This window comes from Camellia sinensis, chromosome 9 (assembly GCF_055761805.1).
Source record: "Camellia sinensis isolate YWXY chromosome 9, ASM5576180v1, whole genome shotgun sequence".
NCBI lineage: Eukaryota > Viridiplantae > Streptophyta > Magnoliopsida > Ericales > Theaceae > Camellia > Camellia sinensis.
In genome coordinates, this window is record NC_138969.1 from 11,305,712 (window position 1) to 11,324,886 (window position 19,175).

Here is a 19,175-nt window from a genome sequence, read left to right on the forward strand (position 1 = left end):
GGGGTAAAGTGTAATTTCCTATGTCTAAACTAAAATAAATTAGTAGATGAATGGAGTTAAATATTGTAATTTTTAATTTAAAGGGGTAAAATGATAGGGAATAAAAGTTGAGGGGGTAAAGTGTAATTATTTATCCAAATTACATGCCCATCCCCCCACCAGCCATTACACGCAGATATGGAGCTTCTATCCCTTGCGCCAAGTTCCAAATGCAGGACCTATTCCATCCCAACCATGGTACTCTCTCTCTCTCTCTCTCTCTCTCTCTCATACACAGACACAGACACAGATATCAGTATAAAGCTTGAGAGGATGTTCAAAATTAGGGAAATGTGAAGGAAGGAGGAGGAATTGGTCAAAAGCAGAGAGAAGAGGTGAAGTTGATGAAAAGCTTGGTTCCACCTCTAATGGCGGCACTTGTAGCTTTATCTCCGGTCTCCAATCCCCCAGGTAACACACACATGCTTTATTTGCCCTTGCTTTTCCATAAAAAATACCACAATGCCATTATATCATCAATTGCTTCTTGTTCTTGGTTGAATTTTAGTTTTGAAGAGACCGTATATATATATATATATATATATTGTGTGTGTATGTACAACGTTCAGAATAATTATAGAACGAGTAGAATTAATATTAAATTAGAAATTAAAAAAAAAAATGCAATTTGTTTCATAAGTTTGACATAATAATTACACATATATATCCCCTTCGGTTAGGACCGAGCCAAGTTATTCGTGAATAGCTCAAGTTGAGCTCGTTTGAGCTTGATCTTAATCAAGCTGAGTTGGAGTAAACCCCAGCTTGGCTCAATAATACTCGTGAACTGAAAAACATATATATATATATATATATATATATTTAATTATGTATAAATAAATTTTTATTATTTTATTTTATTTTTCTATTTGTGGTTGGTGATTGTGTAAATTTACATATTTTATTGATGAAATTTATTATTAGATAATTATTTCTTTTATATTTTTCTCTTTTTCCTCTTAATAAGAAAATTAATTTAAGTTTGATTCTCGAGCTCGAGTTTCTTAAATACTTGCAGTCAAGTTTCTCAAATACTTGATAAACCGAGTTCAAACTCAATTTTTTAAGCTTGACTTGAGCTCGGCTCTAGCTCGACTTATTCTCAGCAAACCGAGCTCAAACACCCAAATGGTGGGGTTGGGTCGGTTGCAGCCCTACCTTTAGTAAGGTTAAAGCAAACGAAACTAATGTAGATGGATATATGGATTGCAAATGAAGGGATTTGAGATTAATTATGTATTTCAAATTGTCCCCAATGTATGCGCTCTGCATATTATATATTGTTGCATGTACAAATTGCATACATGATTAACATGTGAGGTCTTATGGCTCATCATTAGAATGGACCATGGGTAAAATTGTCTTCTAATGTTCAAGTGAAACATTGGATGATAGTTTTTCCAGTTGTATATCCAAGACAAAGAGAGACATTGTGTCCATTTATATCACCATTCTGTAATAGCTAAAAGTCGTTTTGCAGCACTTTTGCATATCCACTCATTTTTTAGAATGTATTGCCTTAAAACATAAATATATGATGTCATTGCTTGAGGCCGACGTTTCTATTGCTACATTTTGTTCTCCCCAGACTCCGCTTTACCAGGAGCCACATGAATTGGCACGTCTCTTTTTTTTTTTAATTTTTTTTTTAGATATATATGTTTAATTTTTACCCACAAAATAGTTCCCATATTGAAAAAAACTTGTTGAAGGTGAAGCTTGGGTAACCAGCTTGGGGTATGATAGAATATCACCCCCTATTTATAAATGAAGATTAGGGTTTACAAGAAACACAATTACAAGATGATCCCTGAGGGCATAAAATGATTACAGACCCTCGTGTAACTTTCGGCTAATAAAATATGCTAACACTTTCGGCTAATATAATATGCTAACACTCCCCCTCAAGCTGGTGCGAAGATATCTCTCATGCCCAGCTTGCCTAATATTTCATAAAATGGTTTATTCCCAATCCCCTTGGTGAGAATGTCAGCAAGTTGTTCACTAGACTGGACAAAAGGAGTACAAATGGTACCACTAGTGCGTTTCTCCTTAATGAAGTGGCGATCAATCTCAGCATGTTTTGTCCTGTTATGTTGAACTGGATTGTGAGCGATGTTGATGGCGGCCTTATTGTCACAGTATAACCGCATGGAGTCCGTCTGATCAATACCTAGATCACTCAACAATAATTTGATCCATAAAAGTTCACACACACCTTGTGCCATAGCTCTAAACTCAGCTTCTGCACTTGACCTGGCAACCACATTCTGTTTCTTACTCCTCCAAGTAACTAGGTTGCCGCCAACAAATGTGCAATACCCTGAAGTTGATCTCCTATCAGTTATTGACCCAGCCCAGTCAGCATCTGTATAGGCTTCTACACGAAGATGATCATACTTTGAAAAATGCAGACCCTTACCAGGAGCAGACTTCAAATACCTCAAGATTCTCATGACAGCCTCAAAGTGAATCTGATGAGGAGCATGCATAAACTGACTAACTACACTGACAGCAACAGCAATATCAGGACGGGAGTGAGATAGGTAAATGAGCTTACCCACTAATCGTTGATAGCTCCCCCTATCCACAACTTCTCCTCCTTCATCATCCCCCAATTTCTGATTGGGTTCCAGTGGGGTGGCACATGCCTTGCAGCCAAGCATCCCAGTTTCTTTCAACAGGTCAAGCACATATTTTCTTTGTGAGATAAATATCCCATCCTTAGAGCGAGCAACTTCAATTCCCAGAAAATAATTCAAGCTTCCCAAGTCTTTGATTTCAAACTCTTGAGCTAAATATTTCTTCAACAGAGGTATTTCCCCACTATCATTGCCTGTAAGAACTATGTCATCTACATAAACAATAAGTGTTGTAGTCTTACCGCGTGAGGAATGTTTCACAAACAATGTGTGATCTGCCTGACTTTGTTTGAAGCCATATTTAACCATAGCCTGAGTGAATCTCTCAAACCAAGCCCTTGGAGACTGTTTGAGACCATATAATGACTTCCGAAGTTTGCATACTTTGCCTTCTGTTTGATGATCCTCAAAACCCGGAGGAATGTCCATATATACTTCTTCTTCGAGGTCACCATGGAGAAAAGCATTCTTGACATCAAACTGATAAAGCGGTCAATCTAGATTAGCTGCTAGAGAGAGAAGTACTCTGATTGAATTCATTTTAGCCACGGGTGCGAAAGTCTCCTGATAATCAATGCCATATGTCTGAGTAAACCCTTTTGCCACAAGTCTTGCCTTGTAACGCTCAATAGACCCATCTGCTTTGTGTTTCACAGTATATACCCATTTACATCCCACAGGTCGTTTGCCCGTAGGTAACTCAGTTAATTCCCAAGTGCCATTCTTCCTAAGTGCTTTCATTTCCTCAATCATGGCTAGTTTCCACTCAGAGGTAGCAAGAGCATCCTGAAAATGGTTAGGAATGCTAACAGAGGAAATATTGGACACAAACGTTCTATATGAGGATGACAAATGAGAGTATGATACAAACTGTGAGATAGGATGTTGAGTACAAGATCTCACACCCTTCCTCTTGGCAATAGGAACATCAAGATCAATGGACTCAAGAGATTCAAAGTTACCTAGACTCTTATCAGAAGCAGGAGATGGCAGTGGAGTAGCAGAGACGGTCCCGTGTATCCAGTTAACTTGTTTTCTGTCTATGTCCCGGACGTAAATATGCCCGTCCTTATTCTTGGTGACAGTGGGTTCTATAGTCCCAGTAGAAGAGGGGGGTGCAAGAACAACTAGGTCCACCATAGGAAGCACAGTAGTAGAGGGTGGTGCAAGAACAACTGGTTCCACCATAGGAGGCACAGGACTCACTTCACACCAAGGCTCTCCCGGAAATGAGGACGGTGACACCGGAGAGGACAAGAAATAGGACTGGGACTCAAAGAAAGTGACATCCATGGACACAAACCACTTACGAGAAGAAGGGTGGTAACATTTATACCCCTTTTGAGTAGGAGAGTAACCAAGGAAAACACACTTGAGGGAGCGAGGGTCCAACTTACCACGAGAAGGAGAGTGATTGATAAATTCAATGTATGAAGAGAGAAATACAGAATAAATGTATCTATTGATATTATTGATTGATTGTATTACAAGATTGTTGTGTATATTGATATTTTGTTATGTTTACAATGATCAAATATATAGAAGAGAAGAAGGTAGAAGGTGAAGTGGTAGGGGATGAAGTGGAGGTGGTAGTGGTAGGTTAGGTGAGGAGGTGAGTGTGTGTGGTAGGTAGTAGTGGGTTAGGTTTAGTGGGTTTAACATTTTTTTTTTTTTTTTGTATAATCACTATCTGTTATTATGTTTGTGTGTAAATACAAGAGAATGAGCCCTCTCTCTTTATAGAGAGGAGAGGGAGACGATTGGAATACTGAAGCACCGAAAGCATACAAATATACATTAAAATAATACAAAGGCGTCTGTCAAAGCTGAAGGTGGTAGTGGGTGAGCTCTTTACAGCTTACAAATGTATCTATTGATATTATTGATTGATTGTATTACAAGATTGTTGTGTATATTGATATTTTGTTATGTTTACAATGATCAAATATATAGAAGAGAAGAAGGTAGTAGGTGAAGTGGTAGGGGATGAAGTGGAGGTGGTAGTGGTAGGTTAGGTGAGGAGGTGAGTGTGTGTGGTAGGTAGTAGTGGGTTAGGTTTAGTGGGTTTAACAGCCCCCCTCAAACTCAAGGAGGTTAGACACAAACCAACTTGAGTTTGGAGAGAGTTACAAAACAGAAAAATAAACTGATAAATAAAATAAAACAGGATAGGAGACACGGTATGGTCGTGTCAGACCGTTGTAGCAGACAGTTTACGGGGTCATGTCGGACCGTTGAAGCAGACACTGTGTGGTCGTGTCAGATGTAGAAGACAGTTTACGAGGTCATGTCGGACCGTTGTAGCAGGACAGTTTACGGGGTCATGTCGGACCGTTGTAGAAGACAGTTTACGGGGTCATGTCGGACCGATGTAGCAGGACAGTTTACGGGGTCATGTCGGACCGTTGTAGCAGACAGTTTACGGGGTCATGTCGGACCGTTGTAGCAGACACTGTGTGGTCGTGTCAGACCGTTGTAGAAGACAGTTTATGGGGTCATGTTGGACCGGCGTAGAAGACAGTTTACGGGGTCATGTCGGACCGGTGTAGAAGACAGTTTACGGGGTCATGTCGGACCGATGTAGAAGCTGACCGGAATCAATGTCGGGACAGTTTACGGGGTCATGTCGGACCGTTGTAGCAAGTTGTGGTGGTGCACCAAGGGGGCGACTTAGGGAGTGCGCCATGAGGTGGCTTGAACATGATACTGTGTATAACCCCCCCTCAAACTCAAATAGGTGTGAAGAGAAAAACCTATTTGAGGTTGAAAAGGGATTGATAAAGCTGACCGGTGTAGAAGACACTGTATGAGTGTGTATATTGGCTGCCCAAAAGATATACATGGATGTAGATATCGAGCCCACAAAAGTCGTGCCCTCAAAAGGTGTGCCCGCACCCTCAAAAGGCGTGCCATCAAAAGGCGTGCCCGATTCATCAAAAGGCGTGCCAAAATGATGGCGAGGCACGTGAGTGCCTTGGCTGGCGTGCCCGTTTGTCTGGCGTCAAGAGGCGCGCGATGCGCGTGGCTGCCTCGGCTATTTAACCAAGACAGAGCCGGAGGCCGAGGCAGAAGCAAAAAACCTGCGAAAGCCTCTGTAAAACTCTGCGTTGTGCTGAGAGAGAGAGGCTGTAACACTGTTGTGCTGAGAGAGAGAGTCTGTAACACTCTGTTGCGAGAGAAAATGGCTTCGTCGTCCCGTGGTCTGCTGACTCTCTTTCCCGACCTCAACGAGTCAACAAGAGAGATAACGGGTGCGGTGTCCCGTGAACCTCAACCAAACACCACTGGGTTTGCTCCGTTGAACTTTCCGATGCAGTCGGTGGAGCAAAAAATGGCAGTGCAAACGGATGTGGAGGCGAATCAGTATACTTTGAAGGCATGTGTGGAGTCCATGACGGCGGTCACAAACTTGTCGCACCGGCTGCAGAGTAGGACAAATGAGGTGCAGCAATTAAACGCCCAACTGGCTCTGCTCCAACGCATGTATAAGGATGTGCGAGCAGAGATAAGCGTGCTAAGGGCAGAAAACAAGGAGCTGAAGCGGAAGGCCACCGTTATGTTTCGATTTGGAGGTCCGCCATATGCTGCAGTGGAGGAGTATGGGGGAGTGAACGTGCTCGGTGGCGTGGAAAACACGGAGGCCGGACTGGCACGGGACACCCAAGATAAAAGTAAGAAGAAGAGACCTGCAGTAGAGTAGAGAAGGGAAAAGAAAAATCCCACTGTGGGTGTGGTTGTGTCGTTTGTGGTTTTTTTTTTTTTTTTTTTTTTTTTTTTTTGGTGTAAAATGGTGAGCGGGGTGAGCCCCGACATGAATAAAATGAGTTTGGTGTGCAGTCCGTCTTCTTCTTTTGTTTGTGTTGTTGTTGTTTTTTTTTTTTTTTTTTTTTTTTTGTGTGTTTTATATATGTGGGTGTGGGTGGAAGGGTTGATAAAAAAAAAAGGTCAAAGAGCACGTGGAGTCTGAGTATGTGCATAATAAAAATAATAAAAAAGAAGGAGTGGAGAGAGGGTTTGATATGTTTAAATAAAAGAAGAGAGTGGGGTGTGGTGAGAGTGGGGGAATAAAGTAAAAACATAACATAAAATAAAAATAAAAAAAGGAGGAGTGGGGAACCGAATGGGGGTATGTGTAGGGAATTTTAGTGGACTAGATTGAGGTCCGGCGGGCGGCTAAGGTGAGGTTGCCGCCCGCCGGGGAAGCGAAAATATTAGGTTCTAAACCCACTCTGATACCATGATAAATTCAATGTATGAAGAGAGAAATACAGAATAAATGTATCTATTGATATTATTGATTGATTGTATTACAAGATTGTTGTGTATATTGATATTTTGTTATGTTTACAATGATCAAATATATAGAAGAGAAGAAGGTAGTAGGTGAAGTGGTAGGGGATGAAGTGGAGGTGGTAGTGGTAGGTTAGGTGAGGAGGTGAGTGTGTGTGGTAGGTAGTAGTGGGTTAGGTTTAGTGGGTTTAAGTGATCATGGACAAAACAGACACAACCAAATATTTTTGGAGGAATAGACTATGAAGCATGGACACTTCAAAATTAGTGCCGTGGCGGTGTCCGACACGGGGACACGCCGGGGACACGGGGACACGCTGGGGACACGTATGGGACACGCCAGATGGCGTGTCCCTTTAATTTAATGATTTTTTTGCAGGGGACACGGCAGGGACACGGCGGGGACACGCGTGTCCATATGGGGACACGGCATGGGACACGGCGGGGACACGGCAGGGCTATTTTTATTTTTATTTTTTTTAATTTAATTTATTTTTATTTTTTTAATCTTTTGCCTCTCTTATTTAGTACTTTTGTGAAAAATATTGTTGGATGTTGAATGTTTTCCCCTTCTCGTCTTAGTTCTTGTTATCGTTTATTATGACTTTTTTGTGAATTTTTTGTGAATGGATGATCTATTAATTTGTTTAAATGTAATGGTTATGTTTATTCAATTAATGTTATTATGTTAGTATTTGTTAATTTTAATTTAGGATGAATGTAATATGAATCTACATAACACATAAAAATATATAAAATAAATAAAATAAAATTCGCCGTGTCCCCCGCCGTGTCCGTGTCCCCATTTTTTGAAAATTGCCGTGTACCGTGTCCGTGTCCGTGTCCGTATCCGTATCCGTGTCTGTGTCCGTGCTTCATAGGGAATAGAAAATAAGGACGGAGAACCGAGGAGGACGTGAAGCGGAGCCTGTTTGTTCAAGACCTGGGTAGGGAGACGATTAATAAGATGGGCAGCGGTGAGAACAGCGTCGCCCCAATAGGGCCGAGGCACATGCATAAAAAAACACATGCACCGAGCCATGTCAAGAAAATGCCGATTCTTGCGTTCGGCCACCCCATTTTGTTGAGGGGTATTGGTGCAAGAGGTCTATTGGATAATGCCATGAGTAGAGAAATATTGTCCTAACCCAGAAGCTATGTATTCCCCGCCATTATCAGAACGAAATATTTTGATAGTGGCCCCAAACTGAGTACAAATCATCTTATGAAAAGTGCGAAACACAGAGAAAACCTCACTCTTATCTTTCATGAGATACACCCAAGTAGCACGAGAAAAATCATCAATAAATGTAGCAAACCAGCGATGACCTTTCACAGACAGAACACGAGAGGGACCCCAAACATCAGAATGTATTAATGAAAAAGGAACGAAGCTTTTATTCAAACTAGGAGCAAAAGAAGCTCTATGTTGTTTTCCAAGTTGACAAGACTCACAAAGAAAGTCAGACACATGATGATTTGCGAAACTAGAAGGAAATAAATGCTTAAGTAAATGAAATGAGGGATGAGTGACGAAGACAACAGAGGACGACGAGGGCGATGGAGAGGAGCGACGAACCGTTGGAGGAGCTGAGATCGACGAGCTGAGGAGCTGATCGACGAGCTGAGGAAACTGAGACGGAGACGAAGACGAAGCAGAATGACGACGGTGGCTGAAGATCGACCCAGCAGATGATCCAACTAGGTATGTTTTGAATCCTAACCCTAGAGTTGAAGCTTTGATACCATGAAGCTTGGGTAACCAGCTTGGGGTATGATAGAATATCACCCTCTATTTATAAATGAAGATTAGGGTTTACAAGAAACACAATTACAAGATGATCCTTGAGGGCATAAAATGATTACAGACCCTAGTGTAACTTTCGGCTAATAAAATATGCTAACACTTTCGGCTAATATAATATGCTAACAGAAGGTTCCCTTTTATTAATGCTGCTCGTATAACTTGGAATCCAAGTTTTGCCTTTTTATTTTTATAAAATTTTTCTGTCTTATTTCAATGTTGCAGTGTCACTAGGACAAGCCATTGATATACAAAGAGGAGCCACATTGTTCGGTCGATCTTGCATTGGTTGTCATGATGGAGGTGGAAACATAATACAGCCAGTGAGAGTCCCTTAACTCATAAAATCCCAGATGACAAACATTGCAAACATGTTACTTCTTCTCTAATCCACAGCTTCCTTTCTTCCTAGGGTGCAACACTCTTTTTGAAAGATCTACAGAGGTAATTTAGCACAAACTCAGTCATGTATTGCTTACAGTGTAGTAATTAGTTTAATTGCCTATCCTGAGTGCATGACATTTTTTGGGGTATATCAAAGTCCTGTAACCTTGGGAACGGGAGAGTTTTGCCTGTGGTTCCCTAAACAGTTTAGTCCCAAATGGTACCCTAACAAGGGCCTGTTGAGAGAGGGAGAATCCAATTATTCTGGTTATCACAGTTAACTACTTGATTGATTTTGGGTATCAAATGCTTGCCCAAACACACAATAATGTCACAGTTTTGGCAAATAATTACTATATAGGGGACTATGCTCTTATCTTTTGTGACATCTGCTGAGGAATACTTGATACGAATGCAGAAATGAAGTTGACACAGAAGAGGAAATTTTTCGTGTTACTTACTATGGCAAAGGAAGAATGCCGGTATGGTTTCTGCAGAAATTTCCATATTTACGATGGATTGTCTATGTGGTTGAAGATAACATATTTGTTTTCTACAGGGCTTTGGTGAGAACTGTACACCGAGGGGCCAATGCACATTTGGAGCCCGTCTACAAGAAGAGGAGATCAAACTGTTGGCTGAATTTGTAAAGTCACAGGCTGAACAAGGTTGGCCAAACATAGAAAGTAACACAGATTAATTCTCATGTGATTTTTTTTGAAGGTTTGCTTCTGTTATTGATAATGGTAACTCACGCTAGCAAGAACATTTACGTGTTTTAAGTTCAGAGTTGTCACAACTATGAAAACATATTGTGTAGAGGCCTTTCATAAATGCTATTCTTTCTATCAGATGAGCTAGTAAGCATCAAAATCAGGATCTCTGATTGTAGAAAATCAAGTTGCATCCCTGGTAATGAGAATGGTATGTTTGGTTGACCTCAAAATATTTTGGGTGAATTTCAAATCAGTGGAACAAAGTGAAAATAATTGTAAAAAGGTGGTGGTGCAAGCGGTCCTGTGCTCTAGTGCAGATGAAAACTGTAGCCTTGCGCCAGAACACATACTCCACTTGCACCTCCAACTTTCTATAATTACTTTCAGTTCTTTCCACTGATTTGCAATTTCCCCAAATTCTTATGGCTACAAACATTGTGCTTTCTATAGCAATTAGATGTTCAGTACACCCGGAAGATTTGACAGTCATCATGATGCCATTGGATAAACTCTATGGTAAGTTGGAAACAATGTGGTTTCAGTTTTTAACTATCATTCATTGTGTTATGATTGGTCTAGTAAATTCCCTTAATAGCAAACTCTTATTTTAAATTGATGAGAAACTCCTAATTTTAGACTGATGCATAAGATAAACACCTTTTAAACAAACTAAACCATTAAGGCTAGAGCTATGTACCATAACCTCATGGAACTTGCAAAATGGACAAGCATCCTAATTTCTGTTCTTCACAACAATTTTAGAAATTCAAATATTAAGAAAACTTATGATATCAGGAGACAAGTTATGGATAGATCAAAATTTATGATATGCGGAGACAGGTTACAGATAGGTCAGTTGCTCTATTGGATTTGTTATCTTTCTTTTACGTATTATCGGTATATCAATATTTCTTTGCAATAACTGGTAGATGTTTTATGTAGTCAAAAGACCTTTAGTTTGAACTTTTTTTTGTACACTTGAAACACACACCCTCTGTTCAACATAGGATACGGCCATTTGAATTAATTAATGTTTGTTGCCGTTTGAAGGGATCAGCTTGGATTATCATGCAGTATTGTATTCTCAAATATCTAAAATTATCAGCATCTTCTGAGGTTAGGGACTCACACACACACACACTCACTCTCCGACACAAGTTTATAATTTCTTTCATGTAAAGGAATATAAACATTTCAGGTTGAACATTTCTTGAACATGTAAAACAGACTTTTGGGTCCATACCACTGGGATCCTAATTGAATGAAATTTTTAAGAGAGGGAAATCTTGGATTTTTGCTGATGGGATGAGAACAGAGCACCTATCGCAGTTATGCTGATATGGATTGAAGTCAACAAAAGTTAATACTTGGGGGTTCTAGAGAATCAAGGATGCTAAGCAGAAGGTTTGGAACCATTGTAGCAGAATGGAGATGGGAATGTTGAGGTAACATTTGTGAATTATTCTGGTTCTGAATTATTCATTGCTATAAATAACTTTGTTTCAGATACAATTTGCTCCAACTATTCTGCATTGTTTGATGATTGAGCTTTACTTTCTTTAGCTTTCATTCAAGTCTTTTTCTTCCTTTCTTTCTTTGACTCTTTTATGCCTTTAATCAGCTTATCTATTTTAATGAACACAAGTAAATTTCAAATTGGACTACATGTTTTTTGTATGATACTTTTGGTAATACGATTTGAAGTTTGGTCATCTTTACTATTGCCTTTCCTATTTGTTGTGCTAGATATTAGCCATCACAAACTAACAAGTTTTTTTTTTTTTTTGTGTGGGGAGACTGGGATGGGGTTGAACTTGTAACCTCCTTAGTGAGGAACATGAGTTTTGATCATTGAGCTAACCCCAGTGGTTTCATTGAACCACTAAGTTGGAATATCTAAAGTACGCTGACCTTAGGCCCCCCACTCCATAGATCAAGGAGAGGTAGATTAGGTACATAAATAACTTTCGACATATTTTGCACAAAGTGATTGCGCTTTGAGTTGTTTGTTTCTTATCAAGAAGAACTCTTTCTTGTGTTGGTTATTAAGCTTTTAGATGTGTGTTGTTGGATCATGAGTGTCTGATTTGATGTGATTCTTATCATATTTGTTTATAATCTCATACCGATAAAAAAATTAGATTCATTAAAATCATTTCACCAAAGAAGTTGAAAATTAATATAACTATAGCAGCAACCTTATTACCTTAATTCTAAATTTCCTTGTTCAAAGTGTCCATCAAACTGTTCCAGTCACTATCATCATGCTCATTTCACAACCTGCCTGAAGACTATGTTTTTGATTTGTTTATGATGTGCTTAAAACAGACTTGGCAGGGGTTTAAGTCGTCAAAGCTCACGTGGGTTGTTGGCAACCAAATTCAACTGTCAATCCATTTCTTCTAACACCTGTATTATTATAGACAAATTCCCTTTTATTTGAAAGGACATATTATGTTGGAGATTAAATCAAGTTTAATTATTTTTTGGATCCATATCAATGTTGTTAATATAATACTAATCAGCTTATGAAAAAAAGAAAAGAAAAAAGAAGATACCAGTGCACTTCAGTGTATCATTTCAGTACTATTGCTATAAATATTATATATTTGTCAATTGTTCTGGATTTATAATTCTTTATATAAAATAAATAAAAATCAACATTACGAAATGTATTGATTATTTATTAATTTTTATCTTTTAATTTTTTGCAAAAATAGAACTTTTACTTTCATAAAATATACCATTATAAGTATTTAATTAGTCTGTAACATTTGATTGTATAGAATGCACAAAAAAAGTAATATGATTTGTTAACATGATGTATGATAAATTCTTACAAAGTATATTACTTTTTAGTACTCAACATTTTGAAGAGTACATCCAAAATAATTTATAAACTTTACTGAGTACATTTTGAATAAATTATTTAAATATTCAGGTATATTAATCGTTTTTATAAACATTTACTCGACTCTCTTGTAAATACATGTATATTTTAAATTTTAACTTCTAGTTCTCTTTTTTTAGTTTTTACATAGCACTAATTACTATTATTCCAGTTTATACAAGTACTGGTCGATACAGTCAAAAATTGGTCGATATGACTCAGGACATACTAGTATATTCGGTTCAACTTAAAAAAATTGACTAGAACAAAACTCAACTCTCTTTATACTACGGTATGTACTAGCATGGATGACCTAGTACAAAATGATATTTCATAACATTCGTCCATATTATATAGCCTATTTCAGGGTATTTTTATGTTCTTGAATTATTATATTTTTAGAATTATTTTGATTAGCTGCTTAGTTTCCTGATTTGATTAGGATAGTAGTGGTTGATTGTACATTAATATGTGGTCTAAATTTTATGTAAATTTAATAAAGAATATAATTTTGTTTGTGCTTTTTCTCTTCCTACATAATCCATCAATGATTTTATATTATTACTATGTGTTTGATTTTATATTAACAATTGATATGAGAGTTTCCATTGCGCCAACAAGTTTTTGCCTCTACTAAACCTAGTGCCCATGAAAATTGTGATTATGAAATTTACTAAACATTGTGTGATTGCGATTGTGACTGTGAGTGTGAAATCTACTTAAACATTGTGAAGTTAGCTCAAAAGTAGCTAGGATAGCTCAAAATACTTCGGTTTGGATTGACTAATGTATTGAGGAAGTTGAAAGTTTTTTGTGTAAAGAGAGTTAGCAATTGCAAACATATAGTTAGAGTAGGTAAGTCTAGAAGTCTATTTTCATTTAAGTGCTTACCTAATCTTGCTAATATATTATATCTACATAAGAGAGAGAGAGACAGAGGGATCCTTCTCTCATTGCTAATATGATTAATATAGTCCCTCATCTCATATATATACTTACTCGATCTACGTTCTAGAGTGACCTCAAAGATTAGGGAATGAAACTTTTAACTATTAGTCGACTTAGTCCAAGTTTTAGAGTGACCTCAAAAAAGAACGGAGAATGAAACTTTTCAACTATTAGTCGACTTTTTAAAGTTTGTATTGATGATTTTTTTGTAGAAGTCATAAGATCAGGGAAACCAAGACAACCTAGTTCATAAGATCAGGACAACTAAGACGACCTAATTCATTTCTTTTTTCATTGGTTAACTGAGTATTTGTGTGGAAAATGTTTATAAAAGAATCAAAATTGAAAAGCACATATATAGGACTGTTTGGATATCACTTTGAATGTGTTAGATACTAAACTTCTTATTAATGATATTGTAAAGTGTCTATGGTGCTCAACAAAAGCTTCGGTGCAAGAAGCTCACACAAATGTTTTAGGAATAATGCTTTAATTTTAAGAGTCACATGAGTATGCAAAGTTGTTGTTAAATGGATTTGGCATAATCATGTAATTTTCGAAATTGTTGAAATGTTTAAGAGTATACAATATGTTTTTTTTTTATTTTATTTTATATTAATGAACTCTTGATATTTTGTTTGTTTGTGTTTTTTCTTCTTTTTTTTTGGGACGGTTTTAAAGTGACTTTATTACATCAATTTGTATACATTTTCTATGTGTATTTTATGTTTATGTATCCTGTACATTGGAAGCAATCATTTCATACTTATCAATTTGGTTGATGCATCTTAATCATAATCTTATATAGGGATTTGAACTAAACATGTTTGCCATGGTTATATATCTAATGCAACATTAAAATTAACAACATAAGAAACATATAGACATAATCATTTTGCATTGACCCCACAAGTTCATTAATGAGGGCTAACTCACCTGCTAATTGCAACCCCATCATTGTCTCGGTTCACACTAGACTGGAAGGTGTTGGGATCGTCGGTCATCATAAATTTTATTTCGATTATTTATATTGTTTGTCTGATTGAATTATGTGTGTAGATCATTTAATTTTTTTATAAAAAGAAAAATTGAAATTGATATGATAAATCTTTGTCATGATTTTATTATTTTTTTCAAAAAAATGAATTGTCCAGTTTGTAAATTATATTTGTCATTTATTTTATTTTAATAATTAAGATTAATTATACTCATATCTTCTAAGATTTGAAAAAAAATACACTTAGTTCTATAATTTAAACAAAATTGTATAAACTTCCGTTCAATGTAACAACGCTAATAAAGTAATTGAATCGATCAAATTATCCTCAAATATTTTATTTTTTAAATCTAAAATCTGACATTAATGTCAATTGCCCAAAGCCCCCCCTCCATTGTCGCATTTCTAATTCTTTACCGTTTCAAACCCTATGCATTTGATGTTATTAAAATGAATAATTATAGTGCAAATTTTATTTTATCCCATGTGGTTTGAGTTGGGTGCAGATTAGTCTCATAATATTTGAAAATCATCATATAACCCTTCCGTGATTACTGGATTGAAGTGCACACTATTTTGCTCTTTTTTTTTTTTTTTTTTTGAGGACTATATAACTCTTGTTTATCATTTCTCATTTAATGCATTTGAGAAAAGGAAGGGTTATGTGGAGAGAATTTAGAATTTCAACATGTGAAATTAGGGTTTCGATTTAACAAATTAATTTGAACATAATTTCCATCAAAAATTAATTTAATTAAATCACAAATTATCATTTACTTCCTAATTATTTATTCAATTCCTAACTTTTTCAACCTAATTTAAATTTAGTTATATTTTCAGAGCAAAATATATATATATATATGTATATATATTTTATACAAACATATATACATTCATATACATATACATCATTATATATTTATTTTCTGGAATCATATACATATATATATATATATATATATATATATATATATATATTTTTGGAATCAACATCATGTGTTTGGAATTATAAAATTATTTTGGATTCATCAGCATCATCATCCGAAACATTGAGATGATGACAGCGTAAAAATCATGGAGTTCATGAATTGAAGTACAATTAGAGAGCAAAAATCAGGGGTTTTAGGTTTTTGTTTGGGTTTTTACTTTTGATTTGGGTTAATTGGTCTTGAATGAAAATGTTAGATTGAGGAACCAATAGAATACCCAGATCTATGACTGAAGAATTACCACTTCAAAAATGAACATGTATATATAAAGGCCCCGTTTATTTGGGGTTATAGGGAGAGGATTGGGATTACTAATCCTTTGGTATTACTAATAGGCCCCGTTTGTTTTGGGAGATAGAATGGAGGGGATTGCTAGTGAGGGGATTGATAGTGAGGGGATTAATAATGAGGAATTGTTAAATTATTTTTATATAAAATAATAAAATAAATAAAAATATATAAAAAATTAAACATTATATTTATAAAAAAAATTCCAATATATAAAAAATAAAAAAATTTCTAATCCCCTCACTATTTTCTAATACCATCTCTACCTCCTCCTTACCAATCCCCCTTCCAAGGGTATTAGTAATACCAAGGGACTAAGGCCTCGTTTGTTTTGGGAGATAGAATGGAGGGGATTGATAATGAGGGGATTAATAGTGAGGGGATTAATAATGAGGAATTGTTAAATTATTTTTATATAAAATAATAAAACAAATAAAAAAATATAAAAAATTAAACATTATATTTAAAAAAAATTCCCAATATATAAAAAATAAAAAAATTTCTAATCCCCTCACTATTTTCTAATACCATCTCTACCTCCTCCTTACCAATCCCCCTTCCAAGGGTATTAGCAATACCAAGGGACTAATAGTCCCAAGGCTTTCTCTGCAAACAGGGGCTTTAGTAATACCTTGGTATTACTAGTCCCAATACTCTCCCTATAGCCCAAAACAAACATCTTTGCAAACAAACAAGGGCATTAGTAATACCTTGGTATTACTAGTCCCAATACCCTCCCTATAGCCTAAAACAAACGGGGTCATAGGGTGTTTGTTTTGAGAGATGGGGAGGGATTCCTTAGTATTAGTAGTCCCCTTGGAAGGGAGATTAGTAAGGATGAGATAGATATGGTATTAAAAAAATAGTGAGGGGATTAGAAACTTTTTTTATGTTTTATATATTAGGAATTTTTTTTTTAAAATATCAATGTTTAATTTTTTATATTTTTTTATTTGTTTTATTATTTTATATAAAAATAATTTAACAATTCTTCACTATTAATCCTTTCACTATCAATCTCCTTACTATGAATCCCCTCCATTCTATCTCTAAAAACAAATACAAACATATATATACATAGGTAGAGAGAGAGGATATATATATATGTAGAGAGAGAGGGAGAGAAAGATGGCAATGTAATCTATGTATGTATCTATCTATATATTTAGGGGTGAGCAGCGGATATATCGATCCGCCCAAACCGACCGAATCGAATCGATTCGCCACATTTTTGGACAAATGCGTGATGACCAATGAACGGTTATGAATTGATTTTTTCAATCCGCCTAATTTTGGACGGATAGCGGATTTGAGGTTCATTTGGTTGCAACCGAACCGTCAAACCGCGAGTACTCCTAGTAATTTGTAAGATTTTGTGTTTTTAATTTGTTTAGATATTTTGTTTGTGTTTTCAATTGAAAAATAATTTAAATATTCTGTTGAAAAAGAGTTTTCAACTTGAATATATTTTTTGGTTTTTAAATCTAACTCTAAAAATAATAAATAAAAAAAAATGATACATTTTGGTTGATTTTTGTTTTCAAAAACAAATATAGATGTAACAATACAGAGACATATAATTTCTACTACTGTTCTGTTCATGATTTTTGTGGTTAGAATTGTTTATATATTTTAAGAACCACATATTGTAATACTATATGTGGAAGAGATATGCTGTGATTGTAATATGTAGATAAGGCATGCAGTGATTGTAATATTCTAAAGTTTTAAATTTTCTTTCTTTAGATGAGGCATGCAGTGATTATAATACTTTTTTAAGTCTTTCACTGTAATACCTTCTTCTTTTTTTGTTGAGAAAGTGCACAAGTTAAATTATATTGAAAATTTATAAAATTTTAAACCGCCAAATTGATTTGCATCCATTCATCAATCCGTCAATCTGCTCAATCTACATCTGCTAGATTGGAAAGCGGATGCGGATTTATTTTCTCCAATCTGCTAATCTGGCGGACAAATGACGGATTGGAGGTTCTGTGGCCTCAACCAACCCGTCCATCCCTACTATGTATCTCATCTTTTTTGCAGGTACTCTATGAGAGAAATAGAGAGACTTATAGAGAGAGAAAATGAGGAGGAACACAAGAAGATGAGAGAGTTTAGAAGTGTTGGTGTGGTGAGGTGAGGATGAGATATATGAGTCTGGTCCGATTCAGTTGTTGTCACCGTCCCCTGGTCTTGTCATTGTCACTATGGTGTTATGAGTTGCCGGTCCAAATCGGCTAGGATCATTCAAGGTAAAGAAATGGTAGGGTTGTAATTTTAGAGACTCATTAAGGTGTTTTGATCTTAAAAAAAAAAAAATCATATTCATAACAACTCTCAATAAATGCACGTGAATTACACTTTTAGTTAGTCTTGATAGACATTGTAACTGTGCACTTCAATCCAGTAACCGCGAGGAAGTTATGTAGTGATCTCCAAATGTCATGGGGTAATCTGGACCCGACCCAAATCATAGGGGTAAAGTGAAGTTTGCCCATAATTATATTGTGATATGCATTTATGATGTATGTATTTTATATGGGGTTAATTAAATTGGATAAATACACAAGTAAAAATAATGTTGTTAATTTTATCAATATATATATATATATATCTATATAATAAAGGAGGATGATTTTTGAATTTGTTCTATACACATTTGTTCTACTAGGACATTTAGACGGTTTAGATCTGCTCAAATTATAAAAAAAACAGTTGTGATGTATCCTACTTTCTCGCTTCTCTCTCTTACTTTTTTTCTTTTTTCACCCACCTTCCCGTGATCCCATGAATAATTCCATAAATGATCCTATGATCTCACCTTCCTCTTTTTCTTTTTCTTTTTTTTATTTTCCTCCTTATTTTTGTTTTGTTTTGTTTTGTTTTCTCATTTTTGTTCACTTATTTTTATTTACACCTTGCCTTTAAGCACGGGTATACACTGGTATATATATATATGACAATTATTTTTATTTATTAAGGTAATATATTCAACAATATTATAACAAGTAAAGGGCAAACTTTACAGTTACACATGACTAATTTATCCATTTAAGAGTTGGTTTTCATAGAATGAGTTAGGATTGTAAATTTAACTAAGAGAAACATGTTTTATCAATAGTACGAGTTCCTTTGAGCCCAATAATTCCAATTATCCATTGACATTTGCATATATTTCTACTTTT

At 35.8% G+C, this 19,175-nt stretch overlaps 1 protein-coding gene across 9 annotated transcripts; it reads left to right on the top strand.

The window, feature by feature from the left end:
* Positions 1 to 100: 100 nt before the first annotated feature.
* Positions 101 to 11,539, top strand: CYTC6A (Cytochrome c). Of its 9 annotated transcripts, none has more exons than XM_082886158.1 (9): positions 101 to 237; positions 327 to 450; positions 9,001 to 9,098; positions 9,188 to 9,219; positions 9,578 to 9,641; positions 9,719 to 9,827; positions 10,671 to 10,726; positions 10,926 to 10,991; positions 11,074 to 11,539. In XM_082886158.1, the coding sequence occupies exons 1-7, from the start codon at positions 178 to 180 to the stop codon at positions 10,700 to 10,702; spliced, it is 519 nt and encodes a 172-aa protein (XP_082742284.1). In that variant the 5' UTR covers positions 101 to 177; the 3' UTR covers positions 10,703 to 10,726; positions 10,926 to 10,991; positions 11,074 to 11,539. The 9 variants fall into 9 exon arrangements, with proteins under 9 accessions (XP_082742284.1, XP_082742279.1, XP_082742280.1 ...); XM_082886153.1 differs by lacking the exon at positions 10,671 to 10,726 and adding an exon at positions 10,012 to 10,391 and having other exon boundaries at positions 11,074 to 11,387; XM_082886154.1 differs by adding an exon at positions 10,012 to 10,391 and having other exon boundaries at positions 10,926 to 11,153.
* Positions 11,540 to 19,175: the final 7,636 nt, after the last annotated feature.

Bases quoted from the DNA above. Each gene is read 5' to 3' on its own strand.
- CYTC6A (XM_082886153.1), top strand. From the start codon at position 178: ATGGAGCTTCTATCCCTTGCGCCAAGTTCCAAATGCAGGACCTATTCC. The intron at 451-9,000 runs GTAACACACACA...TCAATGTTGCAG, and splicing joins TCCGGTCTCCAATCCCCCAG to TGTCACTAGGACAAGCCATT. The intron at 9,642-9,718 runs GTATGGTTTCTG...TGTTTTCTACAG, and splicing joins ATGGCAAAGGAAGAATGCCG to GGCTTTGGTGAGAACTGTAC.